The 16,229-nt window shown below is 40.8% G+C and overlaps 1 protein-coding gene across 13 annotated transcripts in view; it reads right to left on the minus strand.

Annotated features, from left to right (window-relative positions):
• Positions 1–16,229, minus strand: part of MIPOL1 (mirror-image polydactyly 1) — a 324,358-nt gene that overhangs the window by 95,376 nt on the left and 212,753 nt on the right. For 10 of the 13 annotated variants that reach the window (XM_053275029.1, XM_053275075.1, XM_053275066.1 and 7 more), the window contains one exon: positions 2,448–2,507. The exons of the other annotated variants lie outside the window; for them this stretch is intronic. In XM_053275029.1, the coding sequence (XP_053131004.1) occupies positions 2,448–2,507 (60 nt within the window). The remainder of the gene's footprint in view (positions 1–2,447; positions 2,508–16,229) is intronic. 13 annotated transcript variants of the gene reach the window in all.

Raw genomic sequence — 16,229 nt, forward strand, 5'->3', positions numbered from 1 at the left:
GTATAACTTGAATATGTTCTAAATAATAACAATGCTGGCATTATTCAATAGCATATAATTCAATTACATATACGTCAATGATACTCAGGCTTTTGATTACCACTGCATACACCTCTCCCCGCCAGGCAACACCCCGCTGCCCCCCAAGACTTTTGTCCTTCATTCTGGCAATGAAATTTTGGCAACCCTAGAGCAGACACAGGTCATAACCTCTCTAGATTCCCATTAACTTAGATACTCTGAGAAGCAAAATAGACATGATGGTGGAAGACCTGGGTGCAGCAATGGGTCTGCCACTGAACACAGAGCACAGGGGTAGGGAAACTGAACCTTCCTTCATCTACCCTTTCTGCTGAATAGATAAAATCCACTTTTCTCACAGGGGACTTCATGACTAGAAAGAACTCACGGGGGGGGGGGGGGATGGCTGAAAAGAAAGTTTTCAGCGCAAACACACAGGAAGGTGGGGAGTTACACTCCTCCCCACTTGCCCACCCATGTTGTGCTTTAAATCACTCCCATGTCTGCTTTACAGGGACTTGACAAGGATCTGGACTGGACCCTACAACAACTATCCACTCTAATTGCAGCTAACATTATAAAAGAGCAGGGTAGCCATGGGCTAGGCAATCCAGTCTGAAAGGGACTGTGGATGACCTTAGAATTTGAATTCTAAGGTGAATGAGAATCTTAAAATCAAATCACATCAGTATTGCCTATGTACCATGGGCTTTTGAATGACACCTTGTGGATGCAAATTGCCTAAGCAGTTTCTGAGCCTTTAATGAAAGAGCAGAAAAGCATAGAGATAATGCTTACCGCCAATGCATCTGACAAAAATTATTCAAAGATAAATCTGAATTCCTTCTATGGCCTGAACTATGGGATAAAACAGCTGATTTGTAAAGTGACCAAAACTAATTTATTTTACATTAATTAAAAAAAACCCAAAAACACCACACATAATTGCATATGATGATGGTCTCTGGACAACCATAAGGAAGTTGGTCAATAGAATTATTGACACTCTCAGCCTCTGAGAGTGACTTAATTCCTTCTGGGGAGGGTTCCAAATATATACAGGTTATATAAAGGGGGCAGCACACAACTGTCCTCTCTTAGAGAGTGAAATTTCTAGTAGTCCTATTGCTTTAAGCATGCTGCTTTGGATTTGGGCTGTTGTGCGGAACTCCACAAAATGCTTTTGATCCATTTTATCTTGCAACTTAGCAAAGAAATGTTGCAATAAGAAACACCAACAAAGATCTGAAAATCTTAAGCTCTGGATTACCATATTGTGTTCTCCTGCCATTCAATGCACCAGACAAAGGCTGTGGTGTTCAAAGTAAAAGGAAGGGAGAAAGGAAGGAAAAGAAAAAGAAACTGGTCACAGAAAGTGTAGAGTACAAAGTAAATAATATTCCTCCACATCTTTACTCTTTTCACTGACTGGATGTTAAAAGAGTTGCAGCAATTAGGCTTTTGTTAATTACCAGCTGTTGAAACAGATGTGTTGACTGTCCTTATTAGCCCACAGCTGGGACAGGAGAACAATTGATGCTCCCTAAAACCAACAACCAGCTGCTTTGCAGTAATTATCTCCTATCAATAATACAGGTGATAAATGCACTAAAGCTTCTATCCATGTATTTCAATAACAAAAGCACAGTTAGCTGCATATATAATAACCTTTATCTTCATTTTAAGTGCCAGATTCCTTCATCCTAAATGTTGGTGCTGGCATGCCTTACTGGAAGATTTGTGATGATACACTGCTACAGAAGATAGAATATTCTATTCTAAACATTTATTTGCTGGTGCAGCAGGGCTCAGGATTGGGTCAAAATGTCATGCATGCATTATCAAAGACTCATGAAGCTGGTTTGTTCTAGATGTTGCTGCACTTGTGCAGAAAACGTGAGATGCACAATAAGAAAGATTATCCCTTCTGCTGAACTATATTATGTTTGCACAACACAATTCAAATGATGAGTTCTACAAGATTCCAACAAAGAATTATGCGTCTCTTGAATGCATGCATACCCTACACAGCCCCAATATGTCCCAGTAAACTATAGCCTGGTTCACACATTATGTTTAACACACATACAATCTGTGTACAGTGTATGTAGGCACAGAACTGTATGCCTGTACATCTATTCATATCTTATGTTCAGCACAGTACAGCAGTACTTGCCTTCTCTGTGCCCTGAATTGAGGAGGCCTGTGTTCACTTTTACACTGTGGCAAGTGAGATCACCCATTTAGGACCCTCAGAATGGGGGTCCAAAAATTTGTATTAAAAAACAGCAAAGGAAAGGATTTTGCTAAAAAGAGGGGGAAATACCTGCAGTTTTCTAGCTCTAGCACTTCTTGCTTCCTACTGTTTCTGGTTATTCTGAGTCCCCACCTTATTGTTCTAAGACTGCAATCCTAGGTATACTTACCTGGGAGTAAGCACCTTTGACCTCCGTGGCACTCTCTGAGCAAACAAGCACAGGATCAGGCTGTAAAAGACATTCAGCATCTGCTTAACAAAGGCTCTTCTGCCAGCTGTAACACAGCTTTGTCTTTTGAATCACAAGCGAAATGATCTTACAGAGAACTGCTACCATTTCAAAATGTTTGCTGTGCTCTTTGAAAGTTGTAAATGGCTAGTTTCATTTTGGCTTTAACCCAGTGCATACTATTACTTAATTAGTAGGAGGGGTGACATTAGGGCCCGGCAACCTGGAGCAGCTGCTGAAACCCTGACTAGGGAGCTTTGGGGTTCATTGAGGCTACTCACATGATGGGAAGAAATCGGGCTAGCAGAGGCTAGCCCGATTTTCTCCCATCATGTGAACCACCAGGCTCGGCTGTGAGCCCGGTGGTTTGCAAGTGAGTCACCCGCTTCTGTAGCCCAGTGCTTAAACCGGGTTTGCAGAGTGAGTGCTCTACAAACCCAGTTTAAGCAATCTCAAGTAGCCATGCCACGGCTCCGCGCTGTGGCTACTCATGAGAAGACCCCTGGCGGGAGGCTGAAAAGCAGCCTCCCGGCCCAGGGGTCTCTCCAGTATGCCCTGCGCACTCGCGCAGGGCATACTGGAGCTTCCGGGGGCCACATGGCCCCCAATCCTCCCAGCCCCCACCAGCTCCGTCACAGAGCTGGCAGTCATGCGGGTGGCCGATCCGGCCGCCCAGGGCCGCTACCCTGCTCGTCTGTGGGGAGAGTGGGCTTAGCCTGCTCTCCCCGAAAACCCGGACAAGGTGGGTCTCCTTGATCGTGAGACCTGCCTCATTGTGTAAATACGTTAACCTCATTGGCAGAGGTGCATTTAGGTAATTTTGGAGACTGGACCTAAGGCCTTTGGAGGCCACCCCCACTGTAGGCCCGTCTCCCGCTGCAAGTTAAGCACCATCCCTTACGCACGCGCAAGTATGCACGCACGCACACACAGATCAACTTAGTATTTTTAACATGTGGGTATGTTTATTTTTATTTATTTGATTTTACATTTATATCCTGCTCTGAGGTGCTCAGAGTGGTGTAAATGGTTATTTTTATCCTCACAACAACCCTGCAGAAACATTTCAACATGCAGCTTAACATATTCCCATCCCACATTTTTATTTCCCCACTCCCCCCTGTTTATAACGCACCCGGCACAGATCATAATCACACTTGGCCACCCGGCACAGTGCAGGCTAGTAGTGACCACACATCCCAGGACAGTCTAAAGAGGATTTGGGGGCTCCCAGGGGGTGTGGAAATAGAAATTATGATTCCTTTCTATAAATCCAGTTCATTGCAGTCCAAAGGATATGTTTTCAGCAGTGTTCCCTGGAACAGAGATTCCCAGATGTTGTTGACTACAACTCCCATAATCCCCAAGCAAAGGCTATTGTAGCTGTGGATGCTAGGAGTTGTAGTCAACAGCATAGGGGAATCCCTGTTAGAGGGAACACTGGTTTACAGGAATTTAAGTCTATACACTAATTAGTCCACACTTAAAGGCACCAACTTACTAAAACAAGGATTAAGGCAGGCTGAATATATGCCCTTTCATGTACCTCTCTTCTTTATGTCTCTGTAGAATAATCATAAAAAGCCTATTCAGTCAGCTTTAAAGTAGACATGCTTGACAATAATCAGTTCTGTGTTCATTAAGATGAATTAAGAGATATTACAGGGTAAACAAAGAAATCAGAATGTCTATAGCTCACGCAATGCCCATACAAGATGATTTTTAACACTTTCAAGCTTTAAACTAGCTATAAAATTACTATTCAAAGGAAAATTAATTATATATTGTGTTGGATTCTTTTCAGTTGGTGCAGCCTGAGGATGTGGACAAGATCCTGGGCTGTGTGCTCTAGACCCTTGCCCTTCATGGCTAATAAAATCTTACAGGGAGGGTACAGGCAGGTGGTTGGAGGCTATAATAAATGCTTCATTAAGGGAGGGCAGGCTGCCAATGTGCCTCAAGGAGGCAGTGGTGAGACCACTATTTACAAAGTCCTCCCTTGACGCCTCCATCCTGATGAATTACAGACCTGTTTCTAACCTTCTCTTTTGGGGCAAGGTGACAGAGCATGTGGTGGCATCTCAGCTACAGAGGTTCTTGGGTGATAGGGATTCTCTAGATCCGTTTCAATTTGGCTTCCGTCCTGGATATGAGACTGAAACTGCCTCCGTTGCCCTAGTGAATAACCTACACCAGGAGCTTGACAGGGGTGTGTGTGTGTGTGCGCGCGCGCATCCCTGCTGGTTATGCTAGACCTCTTAGCAGTGTTCAATACCATTGACCATGGTATCCTTCTGGACTGCCTCTTGAGTATGGGGATTGGAGGCACTGCTTTGGAGCGGCTTTGGTCCTTTCTTGGGGGAAGGGTCCAGAAGGTGGTGTTGAGGAACTACTGCTTGGCTCCTTGGCCATTGGCTTGTGGGGTCCTTCAGGATTCGGTTTTGTCCCCCATGCTGTTCAACATCTACATGAAACCACTGGGAGTGGTCATCCGGAGACTTGGACTGAATTGTTAGCAATATGCAGATGACACTCAGCTCTATCTCTTCTTATCAACTCTATCTTTTCTTGTCAACTGATCCTATGACGGCAGAGGATGACCTGAATCAGGGGCTGGAGGCTGCGATGGGCTGGATGTGGGCTAGTAATTTGAGATTGAATCCAGACAAGATGGAGGAGCTGTTGGTCAATAGGGGAGCCAATTGGGATGAAGAGATTTGACAAGTTTTGGATAGGGTTGCACTCCCCTTGAAATAGCAAGTGTGCAGCTTGGGAGTACTGCTGGGCCCGACTCTGCTTTTGGATGCTCAGGTGGAGGCAGTGGCCAGAGATGCCTTTGCACAGCTTCAGTTAGTGCACCTGCTGCATCCCTTTCACGAGAAGACAGATCTGGCCACACCCATACCTTAGTCATGTCACAGCTGGATTACTGTTATGTGCTCTACATGGGGCTGCCCCTGAAGAATATTAGGAAACTGCAGTTAATGCAAATGCAGCAGCTAGGATTTTACCCAGAGCTCATATTACACCCATTCTGAAAGAGCTGCACTGGCTACCGATTTGTTTCTGGTAGTAAAAAGGTCTGGTTTTAAAATCCGTAACGGACCTTTAAAATCCGTAACGGTTTGGGCCCTGGATATCTGAAGGGCTGCCTGCTCCCAAGGGTTTCTGCCCACTTGATAAGGTAATCAGTGGGGGCTCTGCTTCGTGTGCCAACAGTGAGAGATGCTCTGCTGTTGAGCTTGTGGGACAGGGCCTTCTCAGTCATTGCCCCCTACTCTGGAATGGTCTACTGGCTGGCATCTGCTCCTCAGCCTCCAACACAGTTTTTAGAAAACAATTAAAATGTGGATCTTCCCCTGGGCTTTTATTTGTACTTTTTGTATTGTAATTGTGTATTTTTTCAATTAAATTGTAAACTGCTCTGGGGTTATTTTAATGAAAAGCGGTATAGAAACAGAATGAACAAACAAAATCTCAAAATCCTAAATGAAACATACACTTTTCATCAACCTATAAACATATACCAAAATGTTTCATAATATATCATAATTTGAATTGCTGGCATGTACAAGTACTACCATGTTCTAAATTCAGCCAAAATGCAGAATTTGTATCAAATCCCTGTTTTAGAAGCAACGTCTTTCCACAATGCTACTTCCTCGCAAAGCTACATTGCTATATGTGAGGTATATAGCAATAAGCCTCAATAAGACCTCATTTAAAATAACGTCTTATTAGAAGTTTATATCAATACCATTTTATACCTTGAGAAGATAATGATATAGCCCAGATGTTGCTTAACTACAACTCTACAACGCACTAGCACCAGGGGTCACTCCATGAAATAGATTGCCAGGAGGTCTAGGACCAACAAACGGAAGTACTTTTTCACACAACGCGTGATCCACTTGTGGAACTCTCTGCCACAGGACGTGGTGACAGCCAACAACCTGGATGGCTTTAAGAGGGGTTTGGATAACTTCATGGAGGAAAGGTCCATCAATGGCTACTAGTCGGAGGGCTGTGGGCCACCTCCAGTCTCAAAGGCAGGATGGCTCTGAGAACCAGTTGCAGGGGAGTAATGGCAGGAGAGAGGGCACACCCTCAACTCCTGCCTGTGGCTTCCAGCAGCATCTGGTGGGCCACTGTGAGAAACAGGATGCTGGACTAGATGGGCCTTGGGCCTGATCCAGCAGGGCTGTTCTTATGTTCTTATGTTCCCATCATCCCTAGCCACAAGAAATTGTAGCTGGGATGATGGGAGTTGTAGTTAAGCAACACCTGGACTACCACGGTTGGGAACTCCTTATATAGCCTTTAGCCTCATGTCTTCCATTAGGCAGTTGACTTAAGTAGCAAATTACTGGGGCACCAGTAGAGCAGCAAGAAGCGTATCTGCAGTGTTCTAATGGTCTTTCCTAATTTCCTCTTCCACTTCATCCCTTCTCATAATCAGCCTAGTTGAAAATGAGGGAGGAGGAGGGCATATGTGTTGCTTGTTGGGTGTAGCTGTCCCAAAGCTGGAGGAGCAGGCGGAAGGGAATGTGAAAAAAATCAAGCCGCAGCAGCTAATTTAATTTTTGCACTGCCGCTTGAAAAAAAGCGAAGGTGGCGGCATTTGTTACCCTGCCTCAGAGCAAAGAGGACTTGTGCTGTCACTGCTATAGGTTCATCTGCTTTGTGGGATGCTGAAGACACTTTCACCAAATTATATTTGCTTCTAAGCAGTGTATCCATCCACCATAGCATCATGGAGCAGCTGTGTGAGAGAGAAAATAGTAGGGAGGAACCTATTTTGTGTACACAAGATAATTACATAGTTAAAATGTGTTCTGGATTAACCTAACTAAATCTTTTGTACATACAATCTAGATTGGAGAAGCGTGCAAAGAAGTTACCGCCCTCGATCCTTTTTCTCCTTGGGCTATTTTTTCAATAGTCATGATTCGGACCCACATTAACAGCTAGAAGTGCAAAACTAGGGGATGGCAGTTATTCAGAGTTGAGCAATACGGAGTAAAAAAGTTTGAGTAGGCATTAGGAAGATGGGAGCTACTGGAAGCTCCCAGGCTTATCTGAAGTAGCTATCCTGGCCTTTTGGCCTGCTCCATCCTCCTTTCCTTTCCAGCCAGTATTGCCTATCTGACTGGCAGGCTAAGTGGGGGCACGGCCACAGCATTTTAAATCTCTCTCTTTTCCAGTGGTCAGGGTTGCTTTTACTCAGTCTCTCATACATTTGTCTCCAGTTTCTTCCCCCATAAAGCAACTCTTTTTGCTCCCCTCCTGGCCTACATCAAAGTTCTCCTGAAATTCGGGGGGGGGGGGTTGATACTGAAATCTTTTATTTTGTCAATGTAAATTTTTATACAAGCTGCCATTTTGTGACTGGCTCTGCTTCTCCAAGCTGTTATTTTGTGCTGCTAGCTGTGAACACACACAAAAAGGTTGCTTCCGGAAGCCTTAAGCTGCCCATCCCTGGAGTAGGGTATAGGTTTTGGCCTATAATTTACATATGACGCTTTGTGAAAATGGAAAAATCTCACACAATCATAACACACAGACAGATGCCATTATTGAGAGATCTAAAAACATTTGGACTTTGATCTAGTGAGAATCTCAAGGTGTGCACCACCATCCTGGGCAACACACAGCTTGACTAATCAGACCACTGATTAGCAACAACTCTTACATATAGTTGCCATATGAAGATGTTTGCCTTAGCCAAAGGTGGGGGAAACAATCTCATTTAAAAGGGTTTAAAACAACAGGTTAAACATACTAACTTCACAACAGTAAGGATATAGTGGATTGTATTCTAAGAAGTTCTGTTTGTGGAGTAAGTTCTGTTTGCACAAGGGAGAAGAGCTTATTTCACAGATGCTTTCTTTCCCCTGCCCCTGCCCCCTGTCCTGTACCTCCTCAAGAGCTTATTTTTACAGAGCTGTAGTGAGAGGAAAGAGGGGACTGGAAAAATCACCCCTACCCCTTGCATAAATGGAACTACTTCTGTGAAAGGAAGCAGTTCTTAGGATCCAACCCATTCTATGGACTTTATATGGAAAAATAAATATATTCTGTCCATAAGTATATGCTCCTCAAACTCTTCAGATAAGTAATATTTACTGGTCTCAATGAAATTATGAATGTGTGGTAATATTAAGGCCCATGGCTTTCTTCCAATATATATATTTGCATATACAACAAATAGGGTGCGATCTATTCATATATCATGGAATCCCATGGAAAAACTCCCACAGATTAATAGCTATGCATTGCACTCATAATGTTCTTCCTGCTTAGATCATATAAACACACATTTTCCCTTCATGTTTTCTCAATCAAAACATATATTATGGGCAAATATGTAATTCCTCATTGTAACAGGTTGTATTTAGGGAATGGGGGCATATAAGTTTTGGAAGACATTAAGGATAGAATATGAACAGAATTCTAATAAATTTCAAAATGGCTTGGTTGCTGTCCATAACAGTTTGTTCTTGATACATCTCATAAAATACTGGTAAATGCTGGTAAATGAATACTGGTAAATGAATGGGGGCATATAAGTTTTGGAAGACATTAAAGATAGAATATGAACAGAATTCTAATAAATTTCAAAATGGCTTGGTTGCTGTCCATAACAGTTTGTTCTTGATACATCTCATAAAATACTGGTAAATGCTATAATCAAGCTCTCAACAAAATTCACCTGGCAACAGTTGCATTGAAACAAAGTTACTGCAGCAACAAGCAACGTCACGGTGTTAATAATTGACATGAAAAGAATGAAACGGTGAGCAAGGGATAAAGAGGACAAAGGAAAGATTTTAGTATAAACTTATCCCAGTAAGTAATCAATCAAACTGCGGCTGAAAGGGGTTTGGCTAAGTGTCATGTTAAAATGTAGGCAAATTTTATTTTATTCTAACCATCATTTTATCATGGCATAACGAGGATATCAGCACGCAAATTTTTATTTCACATTTAGAACAAACAATGAAGAATCTTAGAGGAAAATGCCTATTAATTTGTTTCTTCCCTCAATTGATGTGATCAAGAAACTGAAGGTAATGCCAGAACAGCAGCGTGAACAGTTTGGTGTTTCTAAGGAAATGAAAAGGTGTGGTTGAGTCATAGTTTCAAGGTTAAAACGGGAATCAGCGGTGGGTTGCTGGATTTAAATCAAAAGTCACTCCTTTCTGAGAGAAGAACAAGAACCTAGTGACACTGCTTAGATTGATGTGATTTGCATGACTTATCAACAGTCGTGGGTTATTTTTGTTGTTGTGTTAACATCCATGACGACTATTGCTGGTGGCATTATAATATAGACTTCTTAAAGAGAAAAAAACTAACAAAAATAGGACTAAGCAAAAAGAACACCAAACCAGATGTGGGTTGCTGTCAGTGGTAATTTTTTGTTCCTCTGAACATAAATACACAAAAATATTAGTTCCCAGGATTCCCAAAACCTTACTGTTTTTCCTTTGTTAAAATAATTACAAAAGTATAAGTACAAGAATCATATTAAAGGTAGCAGCACATTTTTGCTGGCATAATCTGAACTTGTGAATATATAAATCAGAACATTAGAATCAGATGTAAATGGAATCAAGTGGTCTGCATCATTATTTGTAAGATAAAATAATGGATGCCAGTTGTTTACACCATTATTTGTGAAATCCAGGCCTTTAAGATTTAAACCCCTAATACACACTGGACGACGAAAGTACCTTTTCCCATATAGCTAAACAGAACAGTGTGCCTAATGAAATTTTGTCATTCCTGTTGATAATGAATTTGGTATATAGCTGTTTTTAATTCTTCATTACAAACCATGACCCACATGTTGTGTAGTGGCCCACACTGGTTTTGGCACCGCCCATGCTGCTGTGAACATTTAAAGCAAATTCAATGGAGTTGTGCATTAATGCTCTTGGGCAATTTTTTTAAAACTACATCAACTCAGTTGTGCAACAGTACGGCCATAATGGCTGTACTGTTGCACAACTGTGTTTATGCAGTTTTTAAAAATTTGCCCAAGAGCGCTCTTGCACATTTTGTTGATTTTAAACACTGAAAGCAGCATGAGCAATGTGTAAAAACAAGCTCATGGGACATGCACAGTATGTGGGCCAAAGAATTTAAGTCCTTTCCAGTCTTTGTTTCTACCTTCTTGGTGAACCTTCCTTTCTTTTCTTAAAAAAGAAAAAGAAAAGACAGACTTTGTCAACTCAGTAAAAAGCTGAGTGTTACAAAATAACACTGATAGATACAGGTGGAGGCGGTGGCCAGGGGTGCCTTTGCACAGCTTTGGCTAGTGCGCCAGCTGCGTCCCTTTCTCGAGAAGGCAGATCTGGCCACAGTTACCCATGCCTTAGTCATGCCATGGCTGGATTACTGTAATGTGCTCTACATGGGGCTGCCCTTGAAGAATATCCGGAAACTGCAGCTAGTGCAAAATGCGGCAGCTAGGGTTTTATCCAGAGCTGCCCAGTGGGAGCACATCACACCCATCTTGAAAGAGCTGCACTGGCTACCAGTTTGTTTCCGGGTCCAATTCAAGGTGCTGGTTTTGACCTTTAAAGCCCTTAATGGTTTGGGCCCAGGGTACTCGAAGGACCGCCTGCTCCCAAGGGTTGCTTTCCGCTTGACAAAGTCATCTGAGGGGGCTCTGCTCCGGGAGCCAACAATGAGGGAGGCTCAGTTGTCGTGCACATGGGACAGGGCCTTCTCCATTGCTGCCCCCAGACTCTGGAATGCTCTCCTGGTGGCTATTCGCTCCTCGGTCCTCATCACAGCTTTTGGAAAGAGTGTAAAATCTTAGCTTTTTGCCCAGACTTTTATTTGATTGTCTCTGCTGCTGCTCTTTGTACTCTGTATTGTGTTTATGCTTTTGTTTTAAATTTTTAATCAGATTTGTTTTATATTTTTAGCTCAATATTTTGTGTCTTTTTTACAGTCTTGTTTTAAAATTTTGCTGTAAACCGCCTTGGGATTGTTTTAATGAAAGGCGGTATATAAATGTAACAATAAATAAATAAATAAATAAAATGAGGTGTTAAACTGAAGTTGGACAAGAATATTAGAAAACATAGATTAAAAAATACATTTACTGTTCATGTAACCATCTACCAGATTTTGATTTTGCCCCTATAATTCCTGATTGATTTTATACAGCTAAAATAGTATATTTACTAATCTATTTAAAATTATTCCATTATCACACAAGAACCCTCCACAGCATGAGAATCATGTTTCTTCTACCAATCTTTATTGGTATTCCATGATTAAGGAAAGAAAACAATATTATTTTGGCCATAGTAACATGCTGCCAGTCATCATGATTGTATACATGTAGAAGTTTGTTTTCACAGGAGCAATTTATATATTTCATACACATCTGCAACTAAATAGAACTTTCTTCACTTACTATGAGCCATATATCTTTTTTTTTTTTTTGCTTTTTAAAATTTTATTGGTTTTTACAATATCTTAACAATCCCATTACATTTAATTAAGGAAATATTGACTTCCCGCTCACCAATCAGCACGATTCATTAACTATACAAGTCAACCATTGCTATAGTAATTCAAAACATATATCCTACACATTGCAAACTCAATTTTACTCTACCCAACCTGCTATTATTACTAAATTTCAAACCCTGCTGAAAAGTCGATATTAGCAAAATAGTTCTTTAAGTATAGTAAGAATGGTTTCCAATCTTCTTTAAAACATTCCAAGTTTTCATCCCTTATCAATACTGTAAGTTTTACCATCTCAGCATATTCCAAAATTTTTATCAACCAATCTTCTTTTGAGGGCATTTCATTGTCCTTCCATTTCTGCGCATATACTATTCTGGCCGCCGTGGTTGCATATATAAAAAATGTTAAGTTTCTTCTGGAAAACTCTCCTTGCGTTATTCCCAGCAGGAAGGATTCTGGCCTCTTAGGAAATGTCACTTTAAAAATTTTCTTCAACTCATTATATATCATATCCCAAAAGGTCTTTGCCTTCCCGCAAGACCACAACATATGAAAAAAAGTTCCTTCACAATGTCCACATTTCCAACATTTGTTTGGAACATTTTTGTACATTAATGCTAATTTTTTGGGTGTCAAATACCACCTATACATCATCTTGTAATAATTTTCTTTTAAAGTATAACATGCAGTGAACTTTAAATCCATTTTTCATAATTTTCCCCAAGCTGCCATATCTATATTATGACCCACATCTTGAGCCCATTTTATCATAGTCGTTTTAACCACTTCATCTCTTGTCTCCTCCAAAAGCAACAGCCTATACATCTTAGAAACTAATTTTTCATCATTTTCACACAGCTCCTTCTCATTTGATCCTCAAATCCAACTTTAAGATCCTTCTTATAGATTTCATTTAACTGATGGTACTGAAACCAGTTACTAACCAAATTTTGTACTTCAATTAGGTTTTTTAATTTACAGCCCTGTTCTTGGAAACATAACAAATCCCTGTAGGTACCCCATTCAGGTTGCATATTTACCTCTTTACGTGCTAAAGCTTCAATAATGGAGCCATAATGGAGTTTTAGATTCCAACCATTTTTTATATTTTACCCACACTCTCATTAGACTCCAACCATTTAGATTCCAACCATTTTTTATATTTTACCCACACTCTCATTAGACTCCTTCTTACATAGTGATTAAGAAAATCTTTATGCACTTTACTTTTATCATACCACAGATATGAATGCCATCCAAACCTTCTATCGAATCCTTCCAGATCAAGTATTCTGGGATTTCTTAATGTTATCCATTCTTTTAACCATGTCAAACAAACAGCATCAAAATACAACCTTAAATCTGGCAGGGTAAGACCACCTCTTTCTTTAGCATCTGTTAAATTTTTAAATTAAATTCTTGGTCTTTTCCCTTGCCAAACAAATTTGGTTATGTCCTTTTGCCATTGCTTGAAACAAGTTAAGGTGTTAATTATAGGCAGTCTGGAAAAGAAACAGCATTTTAGGTAAAACATTCATCTTCACAAGTGAAATTCTTCCCATTAAAGATAAGTTCATTCTAGTCCATCTTTGCAAGTCAGTTTTTACTGTATTCCATATTTTGATATAATTATTTGAAAACAACAAAGAGTTTTTGTTTGTCAACCAGACGCCCAAATATTTAATTTTCTTCTCCACTTTCAGTTCGCTATGAGCCATATATCAATACAGGAAAGTCATATTTGCAAACTATCTCATATGATGTAACCACAACCTCTTTCCAAAACTAGATTTCAAACACTAAATCTGAAGTGTCACAAGGGAAGATTTGCATTTTTCTTTCATAACCAAGTATGCAGAAGAGCCAATATTCACATTTTTAAAAATCCTATTTTGTTAGAGAGGCTCCCTGATTAAAGTTACTGTCATTTCCCATTCAGTGAAATTTGTGACACAGCAAGTTGTAATCAAAGTATTTTGTAAAAGAAACAGATATTTTTACACAGTGGCTGACATCCAGATTAAGTTATTCAATAGTACTACTGAAGAATTACACTCCACTTCAGACTACTTAATATCCATAGCAATTTAGTCAGGTTGTCAGCCAATGAATCTTTATGGTAAGAAACCAATGCAAACGAAGTATGTAGCCTATGTGTCATTCCCTGTTTTTCTCATGGTGTTGTCTTTTAGGTAATAAGCCTGCAGGCTTTCCTTTTAATATAACTACTGTACAGCGTGAAAGTGTTGGAGAGCTGGTCTTGTGGTAGAAAGCATGACTTGTCCCCTTAGCTAAGCAGGGTCCACCCTGGTTGCATATGAAAGGGAGACTAGAAGTGTGAGCACTGCAAGATATTCCCCTTAGGGGATGGAGCCGCTCTGGGAAGAGCAGAAGTTCCCAAGTTCCCTCCCTGGCTTCTCCAAGATAGGGCTGAGAGAGATTCCTGCCTGCAACCTTGGAGAAGCCACTGCCAGTTTGTGAAGAAAATACTGAGCTAGATGGAGCAATGGTCTGACTCCGTATATGGTAGCTTCCTATGTTCCTATGTAATGTTCTCCCCCCATCCCCCAGCCCAACACAAACCCTCTCAGTAACATTAATGTGGAATTAATACTTGCAAATAATCGTCGGCCAACATCTTAACTAAAGTAATGTGTGAGCAGCCAAAGGATGCATGCCTGCAGCAGTAGTGTCCCCACTTCCAAAGTGTAGGTGCTCAGGTGTGGGTGGGGGTGTTCAATTTTTGCATTTCTCCTTCTCCCCCAGAAGTGCTCTGAGCAATGAAAAATTACATCCCTGAGGGTCACACAGTCCTCTGAGACATAACTGTATATAGCTCAGAGAGCTTCAAGATTCTGTCCCCCTGCACATGAGAGTCCATGCTGCTGAAGCGTGAATGTATCCACTGCATGCACACTTCTTCTGGCTGCACATATGCAACATTAATCAGGATGCCAGACATTATTACTTAAAAACATACAAGATTATTCTTGAGGTTTTCTAAAGCTACTTGAAGTTTTTTTCATTTGTGTTTTTACGTGAAATAATTCTCATAAGCTTTATAGTACAAACATTCTTAACACATGAATTTCTTACAGAACACACAATCTCACGATGAAGGAAAGAAAACAATATTATTTTGGCCATAGTAACATGCTGCCAATCAACATGATTGTATACATGTAGGAGTTTGTTTTCACAGGAGCAATTTATATATTTGCAGTTTATATAATCATCTCACCGCCTAGAAATGCACATATCAGGTGGTATAAAAATATGATTGATAAATAAATAAATAAATAAATAAAATAAGCAACCTCATCTTGGTAGGACATGCAAGACTAAATAAATGTATCAAGTTTTAAAATATATCTTTCAGAACACAACTAATTCCAAACCTTTTTATATATCAATATATATTCCGCTGATCTTTTCCTTGTCTCTAAACAATAAACTGTTAGAGGTTTAAAGGTAATTTCACTAAATAGATGCTTAACAGAACTTCTTATCTATACCAACTGATAAAGGTTATATAGTTAAGTATAACTACTTTTTTTAAACCATATTTCCCTGTTTGTTTCTAATTGAATTATGAAGTACAATATCAGTCTTTTCATTGTTAAATAATCAACAGCCATAAGATATAACCTCTTGTAGACAACTGATCTCAAATTCTTCAGTTCATTCAAGTGAGCTGCTATTTTTTGGGAAACAACAGCAACAAGCATGTATGACACCAACAAGAATGGGTGAAACAAGAACTGAACTACATTAAAAAGGAGAATTTTAGATACAGAGGTGTTTGATTTTTGTTGAAACATTAAATGTCTACAATTTCTTTAGTGATTTTAAGCCGGTAATCAGGGACACTTTCACTTATAATTTCTTGTACAGGGCCTAGTAGTGTCTGGTGCTTAAGAATTCTTATCATCCTCTATAAAAAAAGCCTTGGTGTCCGTCCGTGTCGCTCCGCGCATGCCCAGAACAGCCGAGGGAGACACGACCGCGGCGACCAGGCGGCCATGTTTGTTGCTTTGCCTGGCCGCGGAGTTGACAAAGGCGGCCACGGGGAGGGCAGAAGTGGCTGCGGCAGCTGCAGGGAGGCAGAGGCGGCGGCGGCTCCAGGCCACCCGCGGGCGGCAGTTCCTTGCCTGGCCGTGGAGCTGACAAAGGCGGCCACGGGGAGGGCAAAGATGGCAGTAGCTTGCCCGCCCGCGGAGACAAAAA

The sequence above is a fragment of the Hemicordylus capensis genome, chromosome 1, assembly GCF_027244095.1.
Source record: "Hemicordylus capensis ecotype Gifberg chromosome 1, rHemCap1.1.pri, whole genome shotgun sequence".
In the NCBI taxonomy this organism is placed as follows: Eukaryota; Metazoa; Chordata; class Lepidosauria; order Squamata; family Cordylidae; genus Hemicordylus; species Hemicordylus capensis.